The sequence below is a fragment of the Eschrichtius robustus genome, chromosome 11 (assembly GCF_028021215.1).
Source record: "Eschrichtius robustus isolate mEscRob2 chromosome 11, mEscRob2.pri, whole genome shotgun sequence".
NCBI classification, from domain to species: domain Eukaryota; kingdom Metazoa; phylum Chordata; class Mammalia; order Artiodactyla; family Eschrichtiidae; genus Eschrichtius; species Eschrichtius robustus.
The window spans coordinates 62,808,397-62,833,657 of record NC_090834.1 but is presented as its reverse complement, the minus strand read 5'-3'; the positions used below and the strand labels follow the sequence as shown (position 1 = coordinate 62,833,657).

Genomic DNA, 25,261 nt, shown 5'->3' with positions numbered 1-25,261 from the left:
TGCATAGAATACAAACCATCTCAAGGTACATTTACTAAGTACCTACACTAAATACCAGAGACTATGGTGGACAAACAACGTGAAAGTATTAAGGAAGGGAGCTGGCATCAACCTGAAAATATCAAGATGCACTCGCTGCTCTCATGGAGCTCACAATATTCACTCTCCTTTTCATCTTTGCCTTATCCTTTGGAACTCAAGTTCAAATTCCCCATCCTCCAGGAAGGTCTCCAATCATTCAGGAAGGCTTTCCTGACCCTGCTGGCCTTCTGATCCCCCAACAACACACTGTCAGACCACTCACCAGACCCACAGGTCTAACTGCCTGCACTGTCCCCTTAACTGGCATTGTGTTAAGTTAGGAGTTCTACATCAAGCTCCAAAGTAGGCACACACAGAGTATTCATAAAAATATTGGAAGTAATAGAATCATAGCATGCCCAAGCTAGAAGAGCCCTTAGGGGTTCTATTTCAACACCCTCATTTTGTAGATTAGAAAACAGAGGACCAGTGAGGAGGAGCAAAACTCCAAAGTCACAATGGGAGTTAGAGGTAGAACCAAAACAAGATCCCAGGTGTCCTTACTCCCCATCCAAGGCCCTTCCTTTATAGCTGGTCACATCTGCTGAATAAACAAATGAATGTCAAGGGAGTCCCTCCTCTTGGTCCAAAATCTCAGAGCTTGGGATGCATGGAATCTAGGAACACCATGCCTTAGTCTTCTCCCTTGAGGAAAAGCTGAGAACCTGAGTAGTTGGACCCACGTAGGCCAGAAGTCTAGCTCTCTGCCTGCTCTCCCAGTCCCTGCTCGGCTCCATGCACCCAGGGGGTATGCCAGCCTGGGTCAGCCAGCCCCCATGACTGCTCTGGGGCTCTACAGAGCCACTTCCTTGTCTTCCTTCTCCTGCCAACTGCCCCACATAGCAAGATCACCTCATGCCTGAGACCAGGCACAGCAAAACCTTAGGAGTCTCCCTGATGGATACACCCACGCTGCTGAACTCCAAGAAGAGTCAAAATAACAGCACTGTAAGAGTACTGAGAAATCATCCTTCACTGTATAAGCGAGGAAACTGAAGCTAGAGAGGAGCAAGGGGCGAGCAGGGCCAAAGCTGGCATTGAAACCAAGTCTCCTCTTCCTTTCTTAGGCCACCTTAGGGAGGGCAACTTCTCTAAACCATCTAATGGTTGCCCTTAAAACACGCGCGGTTCCTTGGAGACCTCTTAAAAGAGGAACTGAACCAGGCGATACGGTAGAGAAAATGCTCCCATTGTACAGATGGACAAAGTGATGCTCAAAGAAGGGAGGCTGACCTGTAATAACTGTATTATTATACAATAATAGTTGTACAATTTGGGAAATTATACAACTCAGAGACACTGAACTCTTCGGCCTGCTCTATGACCTGATGATATCTAGGTCCTACCAGGACTGAGGCTCCGGTGGTTTAAATCTATATGCAACTCCCACCCTCCAAAGATAAGGAGTCAGGACGCTCCTCCCGCCTCCCACTTCCACAAACCCATACTGTCCCGATAATCACCCTTGTTGGACGGGCTCTTGCTGTAACAGTGTACCACCAGCACCGTCGCCAGCGCCCACACGCCCATTCCGGCCCTGTTGAGGACCCCGTTCCAGCTGTCCTGTCCAGGCAGAGCGTCTTCGGGGCCAGGAAGGCGTCCCCACGTGGCGGCTGCGAGGCAGGGGGTCTCGGTACCTCCTCTCTGGCTCCCCCCAGTGGCTGTCCCTCCTCTGGTGAGTAAGGCCGGCGATGTTCCAGGGCGCCCCCCGATGGCTGCCCTCAGCCACTGAGGCTCCCCGCGTCCCCCGGTGGTCACACTCCGGTCGGTGGCACTCCCACGGCTCCGGAGCGATGGGGACCTAAGCAGCTGGAGGAGCAGCCGCGGCGCCGGCGCTGTTCTCCTCAACACCAGGGACCCCAGCATCATGACAGCTTCTTCGGTAACCCCCTGGTGCCGGCCCCTGTGCTGGCCACGTCCAACATGGCTGCCGCGGCGCGTTCGAAGACGCCGCGTAGTGGAATTACGCACTACTTCACGGGAGTGGTAGTCCACAGCCCTAGATCTTGACGCAGAGGAGGAAAAAACAAACTACACTTCCCAGAAGGCTCTGGAACTTGCGCCAGAATGACTGCCGACTTACGGGAGCCCGAGGCATGTTGGGAAATGGAGATCGGGTTGGGGGGAGTGGCAAGAAGGGAAACAACCAAGTAGGGGCGCGGCGATCAAGAGTTAAGGTTGGAATTCCAGAGCCGCTTTCCAAGTTTAGTTAAAACGTGCGACGCAATTTCGAACTGTTGTAAAGTAAACAGGAATCTTCAGCGAAGGCCAATTATGAAACGTATGTTTATTTCTTTTAGCCTGTATCTCTTTTCAGCCTGGGACTGCTTTTCAAAAAGATATCTAGGTAACTGGTGCACCTGAAATAGGAATTCCTTTTCTTTTCCTACACAGACTTCCTTTCGGTTGAAAAGCTGACGCCTAATCTTGCTTGTCTTATTTTCAAAGCGCTTTCACATGGGCTATCTCATCTCATCCTCATGGTAGCTGCATATGGGAACCTGGGCAAGGACTATAATTCCCGTATACAGGGAAGGAAATTTAGGCTCAAAAGTGAAAGGATTTGTCAGTAAATCAATAAATAAAGCTCAAGTCTTCTGACTCCCTGCACCCCAACCTGCCCTCTCTTCTCCAGAGTGAACCCACTGGTAGGCAAAGGAGGAAGCTCTTCTTTATGCCAGTTCCAGCTCCTGCACTTACTTCACAGTATCAGAACCTTCCCAGATGACTCTATTTAAATTAGCAATCTTCCTTCCCCTTTCTTATCCTGCCTACTTTTTCTTCATAGCACTTAACCACCTGACATGCTAAATACTTATTTGTTTTGTTTATTGTCTTTCTCCAGTAGATGTGAGACCCACGACACAGGGACTTTATTTTTTCACTTTAACACATCACTAGCACCCAGAACAATGTCTGGAACAAAAAGAGGTACTCAATAAATATTTGTTCAGTGAATGGCTTACTCTCACTTTATTAGTGTGGGGGAACGACTATGAACTTTAGAGTCCAGGCAGACCTGGATTTCAATTATGACTCTTGTATTTACTACACGTGTGACTTTGGACAAATTTCTTTGCCTGATATTTAATTTCCTCATTTTTATCAAAGATAATAATACCTACCTTCAAGACAATCGGTTGTATTAAATGCGATAATATGTAGACCACCACCATCCCTGGCTCACAGTAGGTCTTCAAGAAATGGCAGCTCTTGTATTCCCTGCACTAGGGGTTTATTGGATTCCCTACTCTAAACTTCTTGTGGGCAGAGATGGGGTTTCTCATCTCCCCATCCCTTAGTAAAGGCACTCAGCAAATAGCTGTTTAATGAATGAATGAATGTTTTAAAAGTACAATAGTCAAAGCATTTTGACCTCCCTATTTTAAGAGATTCCCAGGATATCCTGTCTTTGTAGCCACTCTATTCACTATAGCAGCTTCACCCTCCCTGTTTTCTTAGAGGACTTCTGCCTCCCAAATAGGGTTGGTCACAGCAGGAAGAGCGGTCTCTGAGCTCCCATTACCAGGTGGGTCACAAGATGGAGAGCATCTGAGTGTGCAGAATTCAAACCCCCTGCTGCAGACACTTTCCAGGGCCCTTCAGTATACTTAGAACTGCATAACTTTCCAAGCACATATCCATTGATTCTCTCATTTGATTTTCACAAATAACATCTATGAAGGGAAAAAGGCAGTGTTGAATAACTATCAGCATTTGGTAGGGAGTACTGAGAGTGTTAAATGATCAATGTTTGGCTGAGTGAGTAGTGAGGGAGCATGGGGGAATCACCCATTAGAATCAGCCAGGACTCAGTGAATTCTAGATCTTCAATAACCAATTCAAACCCCCCTAGGTCTCATTGATAACATTTTAAAAGATCTTCAATTCAGGAAGACTTCCTTTTGGTCTGCTCAGAAAGTAAGGATTTATATCAGGTTCTAGTTACCCTACCTGGGCCCTGAGCTTCTAGCTCTTGGGTTGGGGCACAGAGGACTCCAGTTTCATTTAATCTGTAATGAGGTTAGTAGAGATATTGGAGTGGGGTTTAGGAGGAGGCGGAAAGTGAAGGATCAATGCAGTTGCTGTGGTCACCTACCGATGGAGTAGAGTTGGAGACCATTCTATAGGCTTCTAAAGAAAACACTTTTCCTGAAAAACAACAACACACACACCCATTTTTAAACAAATAATTAAATATATGGTTGATAATGAAAGCTGGATTTCTCACTGTTAGAGAAAGAAGTTATAAGTAAGGAAAGAGAGAAAGCTAAAATGAACCTTGTGGCATTGGATTGGAATTAGGGGTATCAGTATAAACTCATGGTTTTAAAATATATACAAAATAAAATAAAATAAAACAAAATATATACAGATAGGGAATTCCCTGGCAGTCCAGTGGTTAGGACTCCGCGCTTTTACTGCCGAGAGTGCAGGTTCGATCCCTGATCAGGGAACTAAGATCCTGCTAGCTGCACGGCTCAGCCAAAAATAAAAAATAAATAAATAAAATATATACAGATACATCAATACAGAAATATAGATATGTAAGTATGTATGGGTTAGTATAGCCCATATATTCCCTCTCTGTGTCTCCTGAGAAGGTCTAGAAGCAATGACACCTTAAACACTGAATACACCATACCACCCAGATCTAAACACTATCCTCCAATAAAAGGAACCAGTTCTCTTTGGAGAAATAGTTATTTTCATAATTGAGGTAGGGAAAATACAAGATGACCCAGGACTATCTTGTGTGCCAGAAAGTAAGGAAAGAAAAACCAGATACAGGCTTGGCAAAAGAACACAGGAGCCAATGTGAAGGTCCACCCAGGTAGTATCTCTTTTGATAAATCAATGTCAAATGATAAGTAATAGAATCACAGGACTGATAGTTCATCATATTCATAGGTTCTTCTTTCTCTCAATGTGTGCACAAGGCATGTACACCCAGAGGTGGGAATCTTAGAGGTCACCTTAGAATTCTGACTACTGTGGTACTCTTCAAAAGTGTCAAGGTCATGGGACTTCCCTGGCGATCTAGTGGTTAAGACTCTGTGCTTCCACTGCAGGGGGTACGGGTTAGATCCCTGGTCGGGGAACTAAGATCCCACATGCCACACGGCACAGCCAAAAAAAAAAAGTCAAGGTCATGAAAGATAAGGAAAGACTGAGGAGCTGCTACAGACTGGAAGAGATGAAAGGAAATGAAAACTAAATACCTTGTGTGATCGTGGATAGTATCTGGGGACAAAAAAAGGACATTAGTGGGAATACTGGTGAATTTCAAGTAAATTCTATAGTTAGTAATATTGTACAAATGTTGATTTCCTGTTCTTGATCACTATACTGTGGTTATTTAAGATGTTAACATTGAGAAAGTGGGGTGGGGGATATAAAGACACTCTTTGTACTATTTTTGCAACCTTTCTGTAAGTCTAAAATTAATTCAAAATAAAATGTTTTTAAGGGAAATGTACTTTAGTCTATTTTCTCCCTCAAATCAGTTGGTAGTTGGGATAGGCAGGGGAAATAAGAAACTGACATGTATTAAGGGTCTGCTATTCATTTATTAGTCCTTTCAACAAAATATTTGTTGAGCACCTACTATATGCTGGATACCATGTTAAGTGATTTTCTAGAGTCAACTCCTTGAGGATAGGGTCCATGTCTTATTTATGTATCCCAAGCACTTTGCACAGTGGCTGGCACAGAGAAGGCATGTATGTTCTTATTTAATTCTGACAATAACTATGAGGTAGGATTTTGCCCCCATTTTTCAGATGGAGAAACAGGTTCAGTGACTTGTCCATGTCATAAACTAGTGAGTAATGGCTCTAGGATGCCAGTCCAGGTCTGTGTGATTCCAAAGCCTCCTTCCGCCACATCATGCTGCTCTCCATCTTGGATAGGCATCATTCAGTTCAAAGAGCATTCAATGGTATGAATTCAAATACAAAAGTTACATGATTTTTTTGAAGGTAAAATATGTGAGTTCTCAAAGAATCTTCATGCTTGCATGGAAGATGATGGCTAGAGCCCCAGATCCTCTCATGGCATTCCAGTGGAAACCTTTGAAAACAATTTTTTTCTACAAGTTATATGGTCAGTTAACAGAAGCAAAAGATATAATTTTAAAATAAGATATTCTTCCAAATATCAAGAGTGGCTGATAAGTAGTTCATTTTGGTTAGCCTTCATTAGTCAAAGATCTTTTAAAGTATATTTAGTACCATACCTAGAGGTTAATGAATAGGGTCTGGAAACAGAATTCACTTCCTGCGGATCCTGCTGGATACTGCCATAACCCTACCTCGGTGCCTACTCTCCCACAGCTCTTTGGAATAAGTGATATGAATGGATTTTTTTAGTAATAACAGAAGCTAAATTTTATTAACTATTTACTATGTTCCAGCCACTGTGCTAAATAACCTACCTGCATCTATTATTTATATAAATACTCAGATAAGTTTCTCCCAGGTTTTGCTGAATATGTTTTTTTCATGTGATCTCTCTAGTCAATGAAGGTACAATACCCCAACGATAACATGTAAACTACATCTGAGAAATCTTGGAGAAACTTACCTAAGCATCTTACAAAAACAGAAGAAGTTAATAGGTACTGAATGCTGAGATTTATTCTGAGTCAGGCAGTGCTAATAAACACTTTATATGAGCAAACTCTCTTAATTGCCTGCATTAACCCTATGAGTCAGATACCATTAATATTCCCAGATTTGCCTGACTCAGAGCCCAAACTCTTAGCCATTATACCGTTCAGAGGAAGGAAATGCGGGAGCGTGTTTTTGTGTGTGTTTTCTATCTATGTTTGTAGGGGTGTGTGTGAAAAATATTCTGCATTATTTTTTTCTCAAATACAATACATTGCCCACTTTCCTGTATTAACAAATAGCAGATAGTGAATATAATTTAACCTTTTCCTCATCAAGGTTATTGCTATAACAACAGATTTTTTTTGTACCATGTTGTAAATGTAGAAATCTTGAGCATTAACCCAAACCATGCATGGAAAATATTTTGTAGAATAAATCTCTTATATCACCTCCTTTTCTTCTCATCTGCCTCTTTCCCACAGAATCAAAGTGTAGCATGTGGCCTCTGGGCAGAGTAACATGGCTACTTTTTACACTAAAGATGAGAATTTTGTTTATGAAAACCTGCAGATGAATTATTTAGTAAATGGTGTTGGGACAACTGGGGAGCCAATTGAAAAAAAATTGGATTTCTATCTTACCTCTTCCACCAAAATAAATGCCTACTGAATCAAAATGTTGAAATGTGAAAAAAGAAACCATAAAAATGCTAGAAAAAGCATAAAGTATTTTTTTTAATGAATTTGAAGTAGAGAAGCTTTCTAAGCATGACACAAAACTCAGAACCCACAATAGAAAAGACTGATACATTTGACTCTGTAAAATGCAATCCTGATGGAAAAATACCATAAACAGTGAAAAATATAAATGACAGCCTGGGAAAAATATATTTGCACCACAGTGATGAAGGGCTAAGTAATACAAAGAACGCCTACAAGAGATAAATAAATGGACAGGGTCAATGCTTGTGCTAGCTTATACCACGCCTTGTGCAAAGTAAAGGCGGGGTCTTCCTGGGGGTGAATTAGCGAAAGGGGTTCAGTGAGCAGTGTGCTGCCAGGTTTCTGCTTCCATTAGTCCTGTTGGCTTAGGCTTTTGAGCAGCACATGAACTGCACATCCATTCATAGCAGCCTGGAACAAAGAACTTGACTGAAGAGTTCACAAGAAAAAAAATTATATTTAAACATATGAAAATATGCTCAATACCTGTGATAAGAAACATACAAATCAAAACTATAATGATCCACATCCTGTCCCATATACAAAAATGATCTCAAAATGGGTTATAGACCCAAAGGTAAAACCTAAACTCTAAAACCTCTAGAAGAAAACAGAGAGAAAATCTTTGTGATTTTGAGTAAGGCAAAGATTTCTTAGATAAAACACAAAAACATTCATTTGAAAAAAAGAGATAAATTAGACTTCGTCAAAATTGAGAAATTTTGCTCCTCAAAAGCCACTGTTGAGAGAATGAACAGACAAGTCACAAAAGGAGAGAAAATATTTGAAAATCATATATCAAAGACTGGTACCAGAATATAAAAAGAACTCTCAAGACTCCATAATAAGAAAACAACCTGATTTTAAAATGGTAAAAATATTTGAACAGACACTTCATCAGAGTGAAATGAAAAGACCCTCAACATCATTACTCATTAGGAAAATGAAAATTAAAAACACAATGAATTACCATTACACATCTATCAGAATGTCTAAAATTAAAAAGGCTGACCCCCAAATATGGTGAGAATGTGGAGCAACCAAACACTCATTCACTGCTGATAGGAATACAAGATGGTACAATCACTTTGGAAAACAGTTTGGCAGTTTCTTTAAAAGTTAAACATACACCTACTGTGTGGTCCAGCCATTCCACTTCCAGGTATTTACCTAAGAGAAACAGAAACATATGGCTTCTAAGTGACTGTCTTATTTGTGATAGTTACAAACTGGAAACAATCTAAATGTCTATCAACACAAGAATGGATAAACAAATTGTGGTGTGTCCATACAACCTAGTACTACTCACTGATAAAAAGGAATGAACTACTGATAGACGCAATGACATGCATGAATTTCAAAATAATTATGCTGAGTGAAAGTAAGATTAAAAAAAAAAGACTGCATACTGTATTACCCTATTTATATAAGATTCTAGAAAATAAAAACTATAGTAACACAAAGCACACCAATGTTTGCACGGGGGAGGGGTGAGGAAGGTTGGTAGGAGGGAGGGATTGCAAAGGAGCACAAGGAAACCTTTGAGGGTGATGGATATGTTTATAATCTTGATTGTGGTGATGGTTTCACATGGGTAAACAGGTCAAAATTGACTAAATTTACGTTTTAAACATGTGCAGCTTACTGTATGTCAATTATACTCCAGTAAAGCGTTTTTTAAAACTGTAATGAGATATGATTCACCTATCAGATTGGCAAATATATTTTTAATATATTTTACAGTATAAATATATCTATATATATACACTTAAGTTATATATTAAGTTTTATATATATAACTATATATATATTATATATATCTGTGGCAAGTTTGTGAAGAAAAAGACACTCATATTGTTGGTGGGAGTGTAAATGTGTACAGTCTCAATGGAGGGCTGACAACATCTCAATATTGGAATTTAAAATATAGATATACTTGCACATATGTAAAATGAGGCCTGTTGTTTGGGGATATTTGTAATAGCAAGAGATTGGTAACAGCCTGAATATCCATAATAGGAGGTTTAGTAAATATGTTAGTACAGCTAAAAATATTATTTTAATATTAATATATAAATAATAATAAGATAAGGTATAATTATAATAATAAATAATAAGATATAAATAATATTATCTCTTTTAATATGAAAACTCTGAGGTATTTTAAGTGGAAAAAACCAAGGCACAGAACACTTGTATACAATCATTGGTGTTATTTAGAAAAAAATACATTTATATGATTACACACTTAGGGTATCTCTGGAAGGATAATAAAAATAGTTGCCCTTGGGGTAGACAAAATGGGGCTGGGGGATCAGGGAAAGAAGTAGGGAGGGAGGGAGAGTTTACTTTCCATGTATACACTTTGAATTTTGTAGCATGGGCATATATTGCTTATTCAATTAAATCTATTATTTCTATACCAATATTCACTTTAAATTAATTTCTGGCATCAGTGAGAGTGTTCTTTATCTCAGACTACTGCATTCTTTTTTCTCAGGTAAGAAACACTGACATCTTGTGGACTTTTTTTTTTTCCACCTTCTGTTCCATTTTTTTTTTTTTTTTTAATTGGGGTATAGCTGTTTTACAGTGTTGTGTTGACATCTTGTGGACTTTTAAGATAATGCTGCTAAATATCATAATCAGAGTTTTCACCACTCCATTCAACTTCACTCCATCCCACTCTGTTCCTCTCAACAAATATTTGTTGAATGCTTATGGGTAAGCTGACCCAACCAACCAACACTTTAAAGCTGACACAGTTTCAATAATATTCAACCTCACTTACTGAACAGCTGTGAGGCACCAGGTACTGAAATGGCAGTCAAGGTATGGAACTCTGGACGGCCTGCAGTCAACAGGAAAAATCAGTGCAGAATGGTAAGTGCTCTAACAGAGACAACTCAGGTGTCCCTGGGAGCACACAGCAGGCTGAGTAGTGGTCAGGGAAGACCTCAAGGAAGTGACACCTGAGCTGAGTTCTGCAGGAACAGCCAGAATTGGCCAGACGAAAGGGAGTACAGCAGCTGGGGTGGGGTGAGGGCACTGGGAGAATGGGTCACTGTAGGTAAAGGGAACGCGATATGCAAATCTGCTGAGACAGTACATTTTTCTTTTGTGCAATGCGTGTTTGAGGAACTGCGTGTTCGGTGTGGCTGAAGCGTAGAGTAGGAGGGGCTAAGAGGTGAGAAATGTGGGTTAACCAGAGAGGTTAAGCAATTTACTAGGTTCTCTAAGCAAGTACGTAGTACGCCAAAAATTTGAACCCAGAATTAAATGACTCCAGTGCTTCCTCATTCTCACCATGAAGATTTTGCTCTGCGAGCCTTTCCTGGGCCCTCACCTAATGCTCTGCTCTTCCCAACCGGGCTCAAAGTTGGGTCCTCTCCCTTCTCTCCCTCCCTCCCTCCCTCCCTCTTTCCACACTGCTTGCCTCCTGCTGCCTTGATGCTGGGGAGGAGAGAAGGAAGGCACTTTGGCTGCCAAGTTGCTAACTCCAGTCTCAGAGGAACTGTCGCTCTGGTCATGTTGATAGATAAGCCTAGTCAATGAGAATGACCCCTGCAGCACAGCCTCTCTCCATCCCTCCAGTTACCTTGATGCCCAGGGTAGAGTAGGGCAAGCCTTGAACTTGAAAGCTGTCTCTCTGTGGTAGCCCTATGTCTGTCCCTGTGCAAATGAATGTGTGTATGGGTTTACTCAGTGGTACTATGAGCAAGACTCTATTTTTAGTGCTTATGACATGTTACCTTGCTTAACTCCAACAACCATCTTATGAGGATGATCATGACCTTATCTCCATTTTGCAGATAAGAAAACCAAAGTGTGGAAAGATTAAATAATTTGGTCAGTGTCACCCAGGTTGTAAATGGCAAAACTAGGGCTCTAATGGTCTGAATCCAAAGCGCAGACTCTTAATCACTACAAAATTCTGGCTGGCAGGAAAAAACAGATCTATATGAAGTAGACACTTCTGAAGTTTGCCTGAGGTCTGGAGGAAGAGAAAAAACAAAAGATTTGTTATCACAGTGCTGAGTAGATATGATACATTCCGAACTGGGGTATGAGGGTAAACTCCCACATAACTGAACCAATGCCACAAACAATTGAAAGTGAGGAGGGAAAACTCCCTGAGGGAAGGAATTCCCAGATCCTGGCTGCACAGTAGCCTTTCCTTGAGAGCTGGTAGGATGACCACCATCACTGCCTCTCCAAGCTTGAAGGGGCTCTGGTCTCTCTAACTGGACAGGCACAATGCGAACTCCCTTTTCCTCTCATTTATCTGAGATGTTTGACATTTTTCAAATATGACTTTACTAGAAAGATGACAGAAGAAGAAAAATCTTTAAAAGGCAAAGGAACAAAGGAAATTCGAGAGCACATATTTTTGATAGTAAGGAGGGTGAACTCTGGCCACAGATTTGCTTAGCTGGCCCCTCTCCCTGGACACTTAAACTTCTTACTCCTTCTTCCAATCGCATCTCTGTCTTGCTCTTTTGTCTCCTGCCACAGGATGGGTTCTATGGAAGCAGAAGTTGAGATGGAGTTTTGGGTGCAAGATGGTTATTAGGGATTGTTAAAAAGAAGACAACAGGCTCAAAATGGAGTTGCTTATGCTAAGTTCCACATCACCAAACTGAGACTTATCTTCATTACAGTTTCAGCTCTCCCGGAAATGGAATCTTAAACCAGCCAATCGGTGATCTCCAGCATTACTTAGGTAATCTGCCTGATAAACCTCCAGCAGCACCTGTAGGGAAAGCGATCTTGCAATAACCAATCTGCTTTTTTGCCTAGTGTGACTTACTTGTTCCTTCTCCCTTCTGCCTGTGAAAGTCTTTCATTTTGTACAGCTCCTTGGAGCTCCTTTCTAATCTGCTAGATTGGACACTGCCTGATTCATGAATTGTTAAATAAAGCCAATAAGATCTTTAAAAGTTACTTAGTTGAATATTGTGTTTAACAGGATCAACACATGTAAAGAGAAGCAGCGGGAGGAGGGAGCAGGATTGAGCAGAGGGAGAAACTGAACTGAAATACTGAGCTGCCCACGCCTTGGCCAGGCCAGAGTTACTCTGGACTATTGCCTGTCCGAGAGTCCTGGGTCAGCTGGAAATGGCCAAGTCTTTATCTCCCCTCCCGTGACCACCACCACCTCACTCCATCACCGGTAAGGGCTGCTTAGGCAGACCCTGAAAGAGCTGATGGCTACAGTCTGTCTGCTGACTACACTCTCTGCATCTGGGTAGCAAATCCTTCCTTGAAGGGGGTCTGAGCAGTACATCTCCATGACTACCAAAGCTCACAACAGCATTCATTCTTTCACTGACTATTCAATATGCTATGTGCTAGCTACTGTGTTGAGTGCTGGGGGACAGGCGAGGATACAGGGATGAGGCAGAAGTAGATCCTGTCCTCCAGGTAGTCCAGTGGGGAATCGGATAATTATGGAGCAGTGAATTCAGGAGCCAGTGAGATGCCTGGACAAGAGTCACTGCTCTAGCTGGGGCAACTTCTGCTAGGGGCCCCTCTCAGTTGAGCTTTTCAAAAGGGTAGTCCACATCGTATCCCTCAATTCCCATTCTCTCACCACCCTGGTGCAATCCGTGTCCTACCCTTCTGTTCTACTGAAACTGCTCTTTGTGAGACACCTTCTGTCAATCTCTACCCACGGTGAGTGCTGTCTTGATACCTGAATGTTGTGGTGGTTGTGCTCGGTTCTATTATCTCCCTGAGTCAGAAGGTACTAAGAGGAGGTGAAGGGATCAAGTGGCTTCTCTCTCTTGAACTAGACATGAAGAGCCCAGAGATCTAAGAGCACAGATCTGGAGGAAATTTGGAACAGGGAAGGGGGAAGCTGGGTAAGAAGGGTCTCTGAGCTGAGAACAAGCAGCATTTTGGAAATGAGATTTTGAAATAATAATACTCTGTACAGATCACCTTTTGGTTATCTTCTGGCCTCTAGCAAAATTGTGTTTTGGGACTTCCCTGGAAGTCCAGTGGTTAAGACTTCGCCTTCCAATGCAGGGGGTGCGGGTTCAACCCCTGGTCAGGGAGCTAAGATCCCACATGCCTCGGGCCAAAAAACCAAAACAAAAAACGGAAGCAATATTGTAACAAATTCAGTAAAGACTTTAAAAGGGACTTCCATGGTGGCGCCGTGGTTGACAACCGGCCTGCCAACGCAGGGGACATGGGTTCGAGCCCTGGTCCGGGAAGATCCCACATGCTGCGGAGCAACCAAGCTCGTGCGTCACAACTACTGAGCCTGCGCTCTAGAGCCTGCAAGCCACAACTACTGAAGCCCACGCGCCTAGAGCCTTGTGCTCTAGAGCCCTGAGCCGCAACTACTGAAGCCCGCGCGCCTAGAGCCCGTGCTCCGCAATAAGAAGCCACTGCAATGAGAAGCCCGTGCACCGCAACAGAGAGCAGCGCCCGCTCACCACAATTAGAGAAAGCCCATTCGCAGCAACGAAGACCCAATGCAGCCAAAAATAACTAAATAAATTTTAAAACATAAATTAAATAAATAAATAAATCAGGCGGGGTGTGGGGGGGGAAGACCTTAAAAATTGTCTACATCAAAAAAAATCTTTAAAAAAATTGTGTTTAATATTTCAGCTGTTTACATTCAGATGAGCAAACACAGTTCTTGTCCTTCAGAGGCTCTTAGTTTAATGGGGAAGACAGACAAATAAAGAGACAAGTTTGTAATTTTTTGTGATAAATGCTTGAATGGAAGTAAGTTCAGGGGAGCTGTGTGAGTCCAGAGAGGAAAGCAACTAACTATGCCTAGGAGACATAGGGGAAAGCTTCTCAGAGGAGGAAACATTTAAGGAGGCTTTGGAGAATGAATAGGAGTTTGTGAGGTCAGTCATTTTTGAAGTGTGGTCTGTGGACTGCTGGGGGTTCCCAAGCCTTTGGAGAGAATTTACAAGGTCAAACTATTTTTGTAATAATACTGATATTATTTGCCTTTTTCACTGTATTGACATTTGCATTGATAGTGCAAAAGTAGGGGTGGGAAGGTGCCAGTACCTCAATATGAATCCGAGCAGTGGCACCAAACTGTCATCTTATTCTTCACTGCCATGCCTTTGCAGTAAACATTTTAAAAGACCAGTTTCCCTTAAGAATATCTTTGATGAAGTTGTAAAAATTATTAATGTCTTTTTTTCCCTCAACCTTTTTAGGAGTATAAATGATTCCTGAGACTAAAATATCTGAGAACTACTGTGTTATGTAAAGAGAGATTGGCATTTCCAATAGAGGTAAGACAGTATACAAAAGCATGAAGTTATGGCATTATTTATTTTTCCTCTGTCAGGGAATCTACCCCTCTGGGCTGTCAAGAACTCATGAATGCATGGGACAGAAGAGACCAAATGGTGGGAGATGAGGCTGAAAGGTAGGTTGGAATTAGCCTTGTGAGAAGCTTTATAAGCAGTGCTAAGGAATCCTAAGTTTATCTACAGCGGAGGTGATACACCCTTCAGATTGCTGGGATGGTGTAGTGGATAGATAGCAGGAAGGTCTTCAGCTCTGGAGATCCGAAAAACAATCCAAATTAGGGGAGTGGAAATGCCCTTGAGGAGCTGGGATAGGGAGAGAGGAGGAGATATGAGAAATTCCTGGGAGTTTGGATACGGGAGCATGAGCATCATTCATCAGTAGCAGGGTCTTTCCGTTGCTGTCATGGGCCTGCACAGGAAAGGGCAGCAAATCCGGGAAACAAAATGTTTAGGTGCTGTGCTGTCTGAAAATTCTTTAACATTCCTCCATCAAGAAGTGGGGTCTGTCTCTTCCCTTGAATCTGGGAAGACTCTGTGACTGCTTGAATAGAATAAGCTCACATGCCGGCTCAGAACTTAAAAGACGCTGGTAGCTTCCATTTCCTGTCTCTTGGAATACTTGTTCTTGGAATCTAGCTGCCATTCTATGAGGAAGTCAAGCGGACCCATAGAGAAGCCCAGATGGGAAGGAACTGAGGCCCTCGGCCTATAGCCCTAGCTGAGCAGCCAGATGCCAGCCAGCACCCACTCGCCAGCCATATGAGTGATTCTCCAGCCCCTGTCAAACCACCCCAGCTAATGCTGTGTGGTGAAGAGATGAACTGTCCCCATCAAACACTGCCCAAATTGCAGATTCACAAGCCAAGTAAATGATTATTGTTGTTTTAAGTCGTTAAGTTTTGGGGTAAGAGTTACTATCTATTATATGTTACACTGTAAAAGATAACCATAACAGGTACTCATGGAGCTTGCAAGGAGTTGAGGAGAAAAGAGAAAGTATTTGCAATAAATATAATTGACAAAAGGCATGCCTTGTTTTATTGAGCTTTGCAAATATTGCATCTGTTTTTACAGACTGAAGGTTGTGGCAACGCTGCATTGTCAGATGACGATTCGCATTTTTCAGCAATTAAGGATTATTTAATTAAGGTATCTACATTGGTTTTGGATATAATGCTATTACACACTTAATAGACTACAATATAGTGTTAACATAACTTTTTTTTAAATTTTCATTTATTTATGGCTGTGTTGGGTCTTCGTTTCTGTGCAAGGGCTTTCTCCAGTTGTGACAAGCGGGGGCCACTCTTCATCGCGGTGCGCAGGCCTCTCACTATCGCGGCCTCTCTTGTTGCGGAGCACAGGCTCCAGACGCGCAGGCTCAGTAATTGTGGCTCACGGGCCCAGTTGCTCCGCGGCATGTGGGATCCTCCCAGACCAGCGCTCGAACCCATGTCCCCTGCATTGGCAGGCAGATTCTCAACCACTGTGCCACCAGGGAAGCCCAACATAACTTTTATATGCAGTGGGAAACCAACAAATTCGTGACTCGCCTTGTTGTGATATTTACTTTATTGTGGTGGTCTAGAATTGAAGGCACAATATCTCCAAGATATGCTCGTATTCATGTATCAGTTTGCTTGGGCTGCCATAACAAAATACCACAGACTGGGTGGCTTAAACAACAGACAAAACTGGCAGCCTTGTGGATTACTTGGTAAATGGGTTGCAGCAACATGCACCAGTGTAGTACATATACGTTGTCTCCAAATTCCAGATAGGCCTACCAAGCTTTGTGCCTCTTGATTCATGGTGGTCAGTGCAAGGTGAAGCAAGCTGCCTCTCATTTTAAAAGCTAAACTTCAACATGCCCCAGGCAACGGCACCGCTAGAAGCTTCATCTATGTGTCAGGTCCCCAGATTTTCACAGGGTTTCTCTCCCATCCTCTGGCACGCATGCATTTATCAATGAAAAAATGTTACCTGCCATATCAGTAAACAAAGGATGTGGCAGCCATCAAGTCATCACATTACAGTCAACATTGACAGTGAGCCCTGAGGGAACTCACGATAGAAGCAGGATGCCCGCCATCTAGTGGTCAGCCGCTGCAGCCACACACCCCCACACCCACTCCACCCCATCCACAGTGCACGGTGAGGAGACTCAGGATGAGAAAGCACAGGATACTCGCTCCAGAGAGCTGAGGTGCAGATCAAAGGAATGATTTCATTGAGCCCAGACTCTTGCATCTTCCCATACATAGAAAAGCACGAAATTCCTTAACTTGGTATATCTGGTTTTCTTTAACAGTAATCTCTTGATGTTCCGACTACTGTACCAGTTTTTGTTGCAAAAACTCCTATATATCCTGGCTCCTCCCTTACCTCTTCGGGGCAGTCTCTCAGAGCTGAGAGGCTCTGTCCCGGGCTTAAGTCCGCAATTTTGTCCGCCAAATAAAACATAATTCTTGAGTTCCCTGGTGGCCTAGTGGTTAGGATTCTGGACTTTCACTGCCATGGCCTGGGTTCAATCCCTGGTCAGGGAACTGAGATCCCACAAGCTGCGTGGCCAAAAAATAAAAATAAATAAATTTTTTTAAAAAACATAATTCTCGGGCTTCCCTGGTGGCACAGTGGTTGAGAATCTGCCTGCCAATGCAGGGGACACGGGTTCGAGCCCCGGTCTGGGAAGATCCCACATGCCGCAGAGCGACTAGGCCCATGAGCCACAATTGCTGAGCCTGCGCGTCTGGAGCCTGTGCTCCACAACAGGAGAGGCCGCGATAGTGAGAGGCCCGCGCACCGCGATGAAGAGTGGCCCCCACTTGCCGCAACTAGAGAAAGCCCTCGCACAGAAACGAAGACCCAACACAGCCATAAAAAAAAAAAAAAAAAAAAACAACCCATAATTCTCAATTTTTAGGTTGTGCATTTTTTTTTCAATCGACATGTTCTACCAAAGTATCTGAAAACCTTGCTACTTCCTGCTCAGCTGGTCCAAATAACGTAATATCATCAATGTAATGGACCAGAATGACGTTCTACGGGCTATCAAGATGATCGAGGTCCCCTCTGGCTATACTAAGCCCTGAGAGCAGGAGGTTGACACAGGCCTGAGGAAAAATACTGAAGTAATATAGCTGTCACGCCACCTGAAGAAAGATTGCTTTTGAGTTAAAAAGAAAACATTTTCCAGATGTAGAAGGCTATACTGACTTGCTCCAATAAAGATACCACATCCAGGTTGTGGCTGAAATTGGATTCGCTACCTGATTACATTTATCATAATCCATAGTTTTCCTCCAAAATCCATCAAGCTTTTGCATCTGCCAAAAGGACAAATTAAATGGGATTGTGGTAGGAATAAGTACTCTGCATCTTTCAAGCTCTGTAGGTGGTATTCATCTTTGCAATTCCCTCAGGAATGCTTTACTCTTGTGATGCTGGGGAGGAGGAGGATTTTGTCTCCTCAAGAGCTAGAAATATGTAGGTCTGGGCAACTCCTAGATGGAAGAAGTAGAATTGTCCCTGATTATTCTCAATGACCCACTTGCAGTATTCATGTTTCCTGTTCTGTAATCTCAGGCCTTGACAAATTCTTCTGTGTGTGTGTGTGTGTGTGTCCACCAGGGAACTGGAAGCTGGGACCATGGTTTGGCCACTCTGGGCTCCTCATGTCCAGTGGACTAGCAGACAAAGAAAGATGTTTCTGTACTGGCAGGATAGTTGACCCTGATTCACATGAATAGCAATGGTTGCCAGTTCATAATGGATAAAGGAAGAGTATGTCTGGAATTCAGGGGATTCACTGGGCCATCTCTTGATGCTTCTGTGCCCAGTGATAACTCTGAATGGGTAACTGCAGCAACCATGGCCTGACAAGAGCAAGGCAAGAGGACTGAAGGTCTGGATCACTTAACCAGCCAAGTAACCCAGATTAACCAAAGGGCAGACTGAGGGTGAGAGAAACCTAGAATAGTTGGTAGAACAGGGAAATGATGACTATCAATTATGGCCCTGGTACCAGCTGTAATAAAGGGATGTAACTTGGTTTTATAGCCCCTTTTTAAACAGATGCAACTGGTCATCAGCTTGAAGAATTGGATTTAAACTTCCTCTCTTGGGGAAAAAGTGAGAGCATCATGTTTTTCTAACACAAGATCCAGACATAAATGGGTATAAACAGATCTAGGTGGTATAATGTATAGATGTACACGATCCAGTTTACTTCACCCCAGATGTGCTCAACCTGACTTGCCCACTCCTCCCCCTTGGAACCTAGGCCACTTGCCCTAGGTTTTCTGGCTAGACTGGCCTGAGGGATAGCTTATTTCATTCCAGTGGTCATAGCCCTGGCCACAATATCTCCCAGCTCTGGTCACCACAGCCTCTCCTCAGGGTCCAGGACCAGGCGTCAGCTTCTACCATATCCACTGCCATAGGTGCCACAGCAGCTGCAGCTGACCTGACTGGACCCCTGGGGACTCTGGCTTCCCCAATGATTTCCCACAGTGGTCAAGTACTCAACCTACAGGTTGTAAGGAATTATTGTCCCACGGGGAGGATTTTGGCCAAAGAGAGACAGAACATGGAAAGGTACTCACAGATAAATGGTTTCCTTTTCCTCCCCTAATAGATTGGTTTTTAGATGCAGTGGTTCCATATGATTCTTCTGGAGCTATCCTGTGAGAAACCCAGTTGAACATGCTTATGAAGATGGTGCCAGCTCAGTAAAGCACCGCCTTGTAGGTGCTCTCCCGACTTCCCTGCCTGACTGCTCCATTTTCCTCACTCTTGCTTCTTTCCCAATAAAGCATCAGCACACATGCATTGCCTCAGGCTGGCTCTGTGTTCTGGAAAATCTGGGTTAGGAAGGAGGTGTGGTCAGAGAATGGAATATCTGAAATTGAAATTATGGTGGGATTGGTTATTGTAAAGACAACCTCTAGAATATAACCCTGGAAGGGAATGGCTGGGATAGAATGGACAACAAGTTCATGGAGAAGATAACATCGAGGAACTGATCTTAGGGCACTGGAATAATCATCAATGAAATGTCCCTATACAGAGCGGTTGTGGAATATAGACTCTTCATGTTATGGAAGAGAGAGCATTTAGGATTAGCAATGGGGAACACAGAGCATGGAACTCACCTCCACGCCCAGTGATACAAGGGCTGTAGGAGAGCAGCAAATACCTCTTGAGAGGAGTGCAAAGAAAGCAGTATCCTCAGATGAGAATTACACTGCAGAGCAAGAGGATGAAGAGAACATTCATTATAGACAGTGAGGATGCAGAATATTCTGCTGATGAATGACCTTGAGCTCCAGGGGCACTGTGGACAGGTTTCAGGAGTTATGGAAGATGGGGTGAGAAAAGGTGATGTACAAGCTGAAAGGGGATTAGAGCTTGGGAATGAGGATGATTTGAGTGACTGCATGTACGGGGCTAAAGTGCCCAGTGAGATTCATCCTGATGGGCCCCAGGCAGAGTGATGAGGCAGCTGCAAGGGTGCAGGAGAGGAGGAGTGTGAGCTCTTGCCCAGAGCATGCACATCTGGGATTCCCACTCAGCCCTGCTGAAGGAGGCGTGGAGTCCTGCAGACATTGGAGATGGGTCCTGCTCTGAATGCACGAGCTCTTCCCTCCTGACTTCTGCTGACAAGGGAGGCCTGGAGGACCGCAGAAGTGTCCTCACTCTAGCTGAGTGAGCACACACTGCCCCCTGCAGGTCTCAATGATATTAGCACTGACTGCTCTCTTCCCTAGGCGATCTTGCAGGTGCTTATGTTAAGCCAATCTGTTTTTTGGTTATGTGTTCTGGCAGGGGACTGTTTTTCTTTGCCAGCACTTGGGATGTGCCTATTATTTCTAAGACATTAAACTTAGACAAACGTTCATATCCTTTTACTTTTCTTGTCCTTCCTTCACATTTTACATAGCTCTTTGCTTCTTTACCTTCTTAAAGAGTCTATTTTAAATTTGTTGACATTTCTCTCATAACCTACTCTTCTTTTTTTGTTGTTATTCTGACTAGTTCTTTTACCTTAACTGACTTTGTACTTTTTTGAATTTGTCCAGCAAGACACAGCTAGTCTAGACACTTTTTTTCCAAGCAATGTGCAAACCTCTCTCCTTCTTTTGGCTGACTTGTAGGAAGGAATTGGTGACCTGTACACAATAACCTGAATTTACTAACTTTGTGCACTTTATTTCTATTAATTCACTTCAATACCTTCCCTTTTTCTAATACAGCAGATTTCCTCTGTTCAGTAGTGCTTGCCTAATATTTCCCCTCCTTTTACTTACATTTTCCCACCTTCTACAGCACTTCTCTCATCTTCTACGAAATTACCTTCAATTTTTACAAATATCCCCTCACCTTCTACAAGCATTCTTCTACCTTTTATAAATACTGCCCATGTTTGACGTGTATCTTTCAAGGATTTTTTTTCTCCTAAGCTGACTCCTATAGTTTTATTCTGGGGTTTGACCAAAATATTCATGTATGACTCATACAGTTTGGGCTGAGCAATATAAAACTTTAAATGAATAAGACTGCAAACCAGTGTACACATTACCACCACCTTTCAGTTCCCTTTGTGAAATCTGCCCCCTAACTGCTGAGGATTACTGTGAGCTCACAGTTCTTTTAATAACAGACTGGGCTAGTTCTGAAACAATGACTGGGGTCATTGTTTCCCTCTCTGGAGTCCATGTGGTTACTCTTTGGCCGCTTGAAGCCCTGCTGGTCTTTTGGACCTTGTCTGTTCTGCCCAGGTATCTCTGAATGCATCCTTGCTTTCTTAAATGAATGACAGGATGCTCTACACTCAATCTGAAATGCTTCCTACTTCAAGAGAGGGAATCAGTTTCTTTCCCAGAAGCTTAGCTCTTCTTCCAGGAAGAAAAGTAATTATTAGGGTCAAAATCTGGAAGATAGGGACTTTCCTGGTGGTCCAGCGGTTAAGACTCCACGCTCCCAAGGCAGGGGGCCTGGGTTCGATCCCTAGTCGGGGAATTAGATCCCGCATGCCACAACTAAGATCCTGCGTGCTGCAACTAAAGATCCCACATGCCACAACTAAAGATCCCGCATGCCACAACTCTCATACGCCACAATGAAGATCCCGCATGCAGCAACGAAGGTCCCGCAGGCTGCAACTAAGACCTGGCACAGCCAAATAAATAAATAAATAAATATTTTTTAAAAAATCTGGAAGATAGCTGGTACCACTCCTCAGTCAGAGGAAGGCAGGTTGGTACTAGAGTTTTCTCAGGCCACTTTGATGCTATAGAAAGAGTTTTCTCAGGCCACTTTGATGCTATAGAAAGAGTTTTCTTTTCCTTTTGGATTTTAACCCCCTTTTTTGTAAGGAGTTATGAGTATATTATATCATGTTTCAAGTTACCTCTACCTTTAATAAGATTTTTGTTACTTTTCTCTAACGTGAGACATTATTAGTCGACTTCCCCCTTTTCTTTTTTTTTAAATTTAATTTAATTTTTAAATTTTTGGCTGCATTGCGTCTTCACTGGTGCATACGGGCTTTCTCTAGTTGCGGCGAGCGGGGGCTACTTCATTGTGGTGCACGGGTTTCTCATTGTGGTGGCTTCTCTTGTTTAGGAGCACGGGCTCTAGGTACGTGGGCTTCAGTAGTTGTGGCACACGGGCTTAGTTGCTCTGCGGCATGTGGGATCTTCCCGGACCAGGGCTCAAACGCATGTCCCCTGCATTGGCAGGCGGATTCTTAACCACTGAGCCACTAGGGAAGTCCAACATCCCCCCTTTTCTAAGCTGATGATTTTTCCATTTTCGCACCAACATTGATGTACAAAATTGTCAAACGAAATCACATGATTCAATTATATTTTTGTCCCTCCAATCGATGTCTCCATTTTCATTTTCTCTTTTAACCCTCAGCTCAAGCCTACTTGGGCTCCAAAGTGTGCATGTCCAGATGACCTGACTCATAAGCATTACTCACACACCAATCACCGCAAAAGAAAAGAAATCCCAACCTTCCTAGAGCAACTTTCACCTAAGAGTACCAAGCACTTGGTAAATGTAGAATAGAGACAAATACTATTTCTCAAGGTTTCGTTTAAACTTCTTTACTTTTCTCCATCTGAGCCTTACAATTTAAATCTATTTTCTTTCTCCTTTATATTTTCCTTTTTCCTTGGTGCTTAAAAAATTCTGTTGTTTTTTGTTGTCAGTAGTTTTAGAACTGATCTTCATTTTCTCATACATCCTAGGATACATATCTTTTTCATTCCTTCCTAATCATCCCGATATGCTTATAACATTGTTTTTGGTTCCTTTATTCGTTACATTTGTAACTTCAACTACTAACTTACACCTTTATTTCTGGTACATTTAGACTGTGTCTCTTGACCCTAACTTTTAAAGAAATCAGGGCCCTTATTCTTCATTTACCTTTGCTTGCACCTTCCATCTTCTGTTTCTATCCTCTGTACTTTTATTTTTATACTGTCAAGGTTAAAAGTATTTATATTCTCTTCTGTTGCCATAATATACTCTTTTCAATCAAGAAGTTGAAAATTAATAAGCAAATTTATAAACTCTATATAAGTTAAGAGTATTTCTGTTGTCGGGAATTCCCTGGCGGTCCAGTGGTTAGGGCTCTGCGCTTCCACTGCATGGGGCATGAGTTCGATCCCTGGTCAGGGAACTAAGATTCCCATATGCCACGCAGGTGGCCAAAAAAAAAAAAAAAAAAGAATATTTCTGTTGTATGTAAGAGAAAACTAAACCTAAACTCACTTAAGCAAACAGTGGGCTTATAGACTCACATAATAGAAAAGTCCCAGAATAAGTTTGGCTACAGGTGTGGCTTAAAGCTAGAGCTCATGAAGTATCATCAGGATGTGGGTCCTCTGCACCTTTGGCTCTGCTCCCCGTTGTGTGTTGGTTTCATTCTCTCTGCCACGTGGTTGCATACGTCTGCCAGTGACTTCTGAGGCTCCGTCATTCCAGGTTTATGTCCTGTAGGAAGCAGTGAAAATATCTGCCTAAACATTTCCAGCTAAAATCCTAAGACAGCCTGTGATTGGACATCTTAGAGCATTTGTTGCCTCTTAACCAATGATGTCACTACTGAGTGCTATGTATCATTTGGTTTAAGCTTGGCTTATATGTTCCATCTTTAGACTTGAGGGCAGAGCCCTAACCAGACCAAATGGCTAATTGGAGAAGGGCCTTGAGCTAGCTGGGCAACAGATATCATGTAATTATTTATTTCTTTGTAATTTCCCTGTCTCTCCTCCAGGTACCAACTTTCCTCAGCCCCAAAGAAAAGCCTATCTCCCTTCCCCTCATGAATATCGATTCTTGTAAAGAGATGTCTAGGAGGGGGTTTCAGGCTTCACACCTCCAAATTCTGAGTAGGTTCTGCTGCGACAGCCAGCTCCTGAGAACCTCCTGGAAAGGATGCCGAGAAGAAGAAAGAATTGTCGGGTAGATTCATCAGGCAGGGATTTTTTTTTTTTAAATCTTTTGGCCATGCTGCACAGCATGTGGGATCTTAGTTCTCCAACCAGGGATCGAACCTGCGCCCCCTGCACTGGCAGTGCAGAGTCTTAACTGCTGGACCACCAGGGAAGTCCCCAGGCAGGGATTTTGAAGCAATTTTTTTTTTTTTTTTAAGAAATGGAAGAGAACGGTTTTCTAGAAATAAACATGGTTTTCATTGCCTCCTTAAGTTTCTCCAAATTCTCAAGGATATCAAATCTCTTGAATCCATGTTTTCTCCAGCTCCACCTTGTCAGAGTCCCTCACCCTCCTGCTCCAATCTATTCCAGTTGCAGAGTTCTCATCCTGGGACCTCCCTTAATTATCTTCCTGGCTTGAGTAGTAAGTCTTCATATCTGTTGGTTTACTCATTTGTTTTATTTGAGCACATCCTCAGTAACTTCTTCATAGGGATACGTTGGAGATAAAGGTTCTGATTCCTTGTTTATCTGAAAACGTTTTTAGTCTGACCTCACACTGGACAGAAAATTTGGTGGGATATAAAATTAAAGATTGAAAACCTTTTCCCTCAGAACTCTAAAGGCACTATTAATTGTCTTCTCGCACTGAGGACTATGCATGAGCAGCCCCATGTGAGTTTAATTTTCAAGTCTAATTTGGAAGTCACCTTTTGTCTTGCATCTTTGAAATCTTTTAGAATGTTCTCTTTATTCATGGAGTTCTGAAATTTCACAATGATTTATCAAAATGTGAGTCTTTTTTCATTCACATGCTTGGAATTTGGTGGACCCTATTAGTCTGGTGATTTGTGTCCTTCAGCTCTCGTGAATTCTCCTCTATTATCTCTTTGATAATTTCCCACCCTCTGTAATACCTGTAATATCTATTACTCCAGTGTTGTTATTTTTTTCTCACATTTTCTCTCTCTTTATCTTATAATATTTTATTGAATTGTTTATTTTATCAATTACTGTATTATATTTAGTTTCCAGGAGCTCATTCTTGCTTCCTGGTTGTTCTTTTTCATAGTCTTTTGTTCTTATTTTAGTCTGCA

At 42.6% G+C, this 25,261-nt stretch overlaps 1 protein-coding gene across 2 annotated transcripts in view; it reads right to left on the bottom strand.

Moving 5' to 3' along the window:
* CLPB (ClpB family mitochondrial disaggregase) overlaps positions 1–2,007 on the bottom strand; it is a 163,178-nt gene extending 161,171 nt beyond the window's left edge. For both annotated transcript variants that reach the window (XM_068555530.1, XM_068555531.1), the window contains exon 1: positions 1,545–2,007. In XM_068555530.1, coding sequence (XP_068411631.1) covers positions 1,545–1,950 — 406 coding nt within the window. In that variant the 5' untranslated portion in view covers positions 1,951–2,007. The remainder of the gene's footprint in view (positions 1–1,544) is intronic.
* Between the last annotated feature and the right edge of the window lie 23,254 nt (positions 2,008–25,261).